Source organism: Notechis scutatus, chromosome 1, assembly GCF_049901735.1.
Source record: "Notechis scutatus isolate UNSWTSFEM ecotype Mainland chromosome 1, rNotScu1.2, whole genome shotgun sequence".
NCBI classification, from domain to species: domain Eukaryota; kingdom Metazoa; phylum Chordata; class Lepidosauria; order Squamata; family Elapidae; genus Notechis; species Notechis scutatus.
The window spans coordinates 48879189-48884181 of record NC_142009.1 but is presented as its reverse complement, the minus strand read 5'-3'; the positions used below and the strand labels follow the sequence as shown (position 1 = coordinate 48884181).

The window sequence follows — 4993 nt, the reverse complement described above, 5'->3', positions numbered from 1 at the left end:
TATCTGGGAAAGAAAAATATGATTCTTAGCGTAGTTTGTCTTAGCCACTGTCTTCAATCATATACCATTTACTCTCTTGACACTTGTGAAATACTCTGAAGGGGGTGGAGCAGCCATTTATTTCCTTACCATTTGTTGAATTCTGTGAAAGCTTTTTCCATGGAAACTGAATGCTTGTTCAAAAAGGACTTTATCTTCAACCGTCCATTCATCTGGAAAAGGAGTAAAATTCGGGAGATCTGCAAGGGATTTCTCAATGTTGTGCTTATGCCAGAACAACATGCCAAGTGCCTTTTAAAAAAAACCAAACAGGTATAAGTTTCATGATGTGCCATATTGACCTTTTACTTTCTTATGTTATCTTAATGATGTGCAAGAGCACATCCAGGTTTGTCAGAAGGCACATTTTATCCACCTAGCTACATTTAACGTTTTTAATACTTTCTCCAATACAAACTATATATTCTGATGTAAAAAAAAAAGAAATGGAAAGTTTCTCATTGTACAATATATTGTTGCAAACAACAACATAACTGCCATTTAATCCCTTTCTTCTGCTTATATTCCGTATTCTGTAGCCTGCACTGAACTATAATCAAGTTCAAAGAGTTTACTTTTAAAAAAAAGGATTTTTGCCTTTTCCAAATTATTGAATTATTCTCACAAAGGAGAAGTTTCAAGTACATTGTTGAACAGTATCTGTTATGCTACAGTATGCAAGTAATATTTACACTGAAATAACTACACTTGTTTAAATAAATAAAAACGATAATTTGGGACTAAAATATTCAGCTCCATCATCTCTGACAATTCTGGCTGGATCTAATGGGAGTTGACATTTTAATTGTCCAGAGGGCCACAGGCTTCATTCATTCTCTAAATAAGCTGACACTGAGGTAATTTGAAGATCTTCCCTTTCATATCCAAACCAAACCTGACGTTTAACACTACTTTCCACTCATTTCGGAAGTTAGGTTAGCTGATATCAGAAGTGAGACTTTTACCAGTGACCCCTTTTATTATAGAGCTCTTCCCTGGGGATATTTGAAGGGCCCTCTTTTCCCCTTTACTTCCTTCAGAAGGAACAAAAGATGAAACATTCCTTATTTCCTCTGTTTTCTCAAACAATACACGCTATTTTATAATTGTATAGTTTTACTGATCAAAGCCCTGCAAAGAAAAATGCTAAATTGTCTTGTACTAATTAATCTTTTTAAATTCTTACCTGTTCCACATTGTATCCATGTTTTTCCTTTGCTATAGCAATGTATTCATCCACTGTGTAACAGAAGGATGCTAGAATTATTTTCTAATATATTCATAGAAAAAAAAACATTTTAGGATCCTGGATTCTTGATTACATTGCACCCATATTATTTCATTCTGGTTTATTTAAATACTGAAATATATATTTGTGCTCATGTTAAGTATTATTTTATTTATCTTTATATCCTGCTTCAATTATACATTTCTCAATTCAATCTCTAAACATGCATATACCGAAAACATTCTATAGAAATGGAAAAAAGCTATTGATCAAAACTGCAATCCTACATTGATTCAAGTGTAGTAAAAAAATAATAATCCAACAATAAGCACAAAAATGCCCATCTTGAAATAATCTATGGAAAGTCTAAAATCCAATTCATTACTGCCCCAGAGCTTTGTAACACCTTTTCATCAGTTGTATAGGTACTTTGAATTTTCTTCCTTCAAGCCTCTTTTCTGCTTCAATGTAATAATATTACACTCAAATATGAGTGCAATACAAAGAGATTCAATGCAGTGTTTATTTTTTTGCACTGTTGATCTTTATTGAAAAACAGGTTAGATCTCTGTTTGGTTAAATAAAGGTAGTAAGGAAAGAGAAGAAGAATCAGATGAAGAGAGCTAGAAGTATAAAACTAATGTGGAGAGATAAATGTGACATGTTCAAAAAGTCTGATAAAAAACAGGGAGCAAGAATATTTCATTTAGAAGGGCAGATTTTATTTAAGCCCTGAAATATGCAACATGAAAATGTGATATATTTGTTAATTTGATGCCATTTCTCAAACATTGGAACAACTAATTTTCTGAATTGAGATGCAGATATTTAACAATCTAGAACAAAACTGCAATGGTTTCAACTGTCATTTCCCCCATTTTTAAAACATTTTGCTCTTAATCTAATTCTTAAAAGAATTAAATCCTACTGTCATACAATTAGGAATCCTTTCTTTCTCCCATAAGTTGTTCAGAGCATCCAGAAGTGGAGGTGCTTCAGTCTCTTCTTGAAAGGCTGGGCTTAAAACTCCGGGACGCTCCTCCTCCTCCACGGGACACCTCCTCAGCGTCCCCCAGTTTTAGCTCAGCCTTCGTGGTAAGAGGTTGTGCACTCCCTGACTGGAACGGTTTTCTGATTCAGGTTTGCTCTTGGGTTATTTCGGCTTGTAAAAATCTTTCCCATTTAATTTGGCTTTTTTCAGGCTTGTGCCTCTATTAGGTTGCCTCGATCAGTTTAAAAACAGTTTCTTTGTAACTAGTGGTGCCTGCCACTCCGTGGGCAGCCTGAGGTGACTGCCTCAGGCAATTACCTTATCTAACTTTCCGATCGTCTTCTCTGCGATCGTAGCGGAGTGCTCGCAGCCACGGCTCACTTCGCCTTGCCGTTTCGTCTGACAGGAGCATTTAACTCGCAAGTTAAAGCCTCAGCAGCAGCGGCTCGTTAGAATTCTCAGACATTAGCAGCGGAGATTCTGGCTTCCCGCCTTTTTCAATGGCTGGTTCAAGTTCGCGCCTAAATATCACAGGTGCCATTTCCCGCTGTTTCCCTTTTTGGGGACCGGGGCAGTACCTTCCCACTTCGTTCTCCCTGGGTTTAGCTTTCCCTTGTCTGGCTGACGTTGGATAAGCAGGCTAGTCATTAAACAGGAATTTCCTTGCAATTGCCTTTGGATCATTTCTTTGGAGTGAAGCCCCAAGTGCCATTTTAAACAGCGGGACGTTTTGTTTTGACAGGAAAGAATCCACCTCAGATCCTGTATAGCTGGTTTCCCTTGTTGGGGACCAGGGATCCAGAAAGTTCTCGCTTGGAGCGCTTGGGGGTTTCCCTTGTTGGGGACCCTTAGATACTGTTTACCATATGCACAGTTTTACATATAGATATAGGCACCTGTATATGGGCATGTATATATATAGATATATATAGACTTACTCTCCTGGAGGAGCGTTCTACTTTCAACCACAGGGGAAGGCATCACCCCAAAGTACAAATAATAATAATAATAATAATAATAATAATAATAATAATAATAATAATAATAATAATAATAATAATAATAATAATAATAATTTTAAAAACATTAATTAAAAATTAAAGTCAGAGGCAAGAGAATCAGTCATCCACAATGGAAGGTGACAACTCTTTCCGCTCCAAGTCAAATAAGTCCCGAGATAAGCCAGTGGGCCCCAAAAAGGCCTCTAAGGCGGCAGATAAGGATGCCCATAGATGGCACCTAGCTTTGGAAAGGCAATTGCAGAAACGAGCCAGGGAGGCAGACAAGATGGCTATGACACAACAATCTGATCAGGACCCAAGTCCATTGATGGGGCCCTTTGACTTATCTACCCAGCCCAGGCAGGCTGTTTCTGGACAACCTCCCATAGGCACATCTCCTCCAATGAGCACTGCCTGGCTAATCCCAGAGGCAACCTTCACCCCTACAGTAGCCGGCCTACCTGAGACTATCCGCATCGAAATGAGGAAATGGATGGAGATGGCGATTCAAAGGGGCACTGCGGCTGGAGTTCAGCAATCCATCAGGATGACACTTCTCGGCCGCTTCGGATGAGGGATCCCTGTCCGCTCGATCCTTTGTGCATATGGGACAACATCAAACTCAGGTATTCCCCAATATTCCTAACATACCAGCCCAGGGTCTTCGGGAGGAGGTGGAATTTGAGGATCAGGATGTTTCCATGGATCCATCAGATGGACTTGGGGTTGTCAGAGGCTGACCCACTAGAACGGGGAATGTCGGACGACGAAGGCCTCATTCCAGACCAACCTACCTTTTCTGGCCTTTTTCGCTCGCACCTCTTTAAATCCTTATTGTTCAAGGCAAAGAACACCGCTAAACTAGGCACATCAAACCCTCATCCATTGTCAACAGGGTCTCAGGACGAATCCGGGGATCTAATATTCTCACAACCGGCTAATGAGGCGGAAACCATTCCTCTCCCTCGTATGTTTGCTGAATTAGTACAAAATCAATGGGCATCAGCAGTATCATACCCAGCCCCAACAGGGTACGATAAACGATATTATAATTTGGCACCAGAGTTTTCAAATTTTCTCAAAACGCCGGAGGTGGATGAGCCCATTGTGGCACTGGCCTCTTCTTCAACCTTTCCCAACGAGGCCGAGGAAGTCCTGAGACCGGAAGAAAAGAGAGCAGAGTTGGCACTCCGTAGGGCACACATTTCTGACGCCTGGGCCATGAGGGCAGCTACAGCAGCGTCCTTTTTTACACGGTCCTCCCTACGATGGATCTTCCACTTGAGGGATATATTGCCGGCGTCAAATGTCAGAGCCCACCAGGACATAGCTAAAATTATTGCAGCAGTAGAATTCTCCGCCGACGCCACATTTAATGCAGTCAAATTCTCGTCTAGGGCCATAGCATCTCACGTATCAGCACGGAGACTGCTATGGCTCAGGCATTGGCAGGCGGATACCAAGCATAAATGCAAGTTGGCATCAGCCCCAATATTGGGGGATAAATTATTTGGCAGTGTCTTGGAGCCCCTCCTTATAGAGAATAGAAACAAGAAAAAAGTGCTTCCCCCTCTTTTTCGGAGGTCTGAAAAAAGAACGCCCCAGTTGTTTTGAAGGGGTTCCTTTCGGCCCTACTATTAAGGCCCATAAGTTCCCAGATCTCAGGGAACATCAGGCTACAGGCCGTTTTAGACAGGATAGGTCTGAATCTTCCGATAGAGGTCAGCGGGGAGG

General features: G+C 40.8%; 1 protein-coding gene across 3 annotated transcripts in view; it reads right to left on the bottom strand.

Annotated features, from left to right (window-relative positions):
- RCOR3 (REST corepressor 3) overlaps positions 1–4993 on the bottom strand; it is a 33757-nt gene that overhangs the window by 10342 nt on the left and 18422 nt on the right. For all 3 annotated transcript variants that reach the window (XM_026683029.2, XM_087963439.1, XM_087963425.1), the window contains exons 4-5: positions 1226–1278; positions 130–291 (exon numbers count right to left, since the gene is read on the bottom strand). In XM_026683029.2, the coding sequence (XP_026538814.1) occupies positions 130–291; positions 1226–1278 (215 nt within the window). The remainder of the gene's footprint in view (positions 1–129; positions 292–1225; positions 1279–4993) is intronic.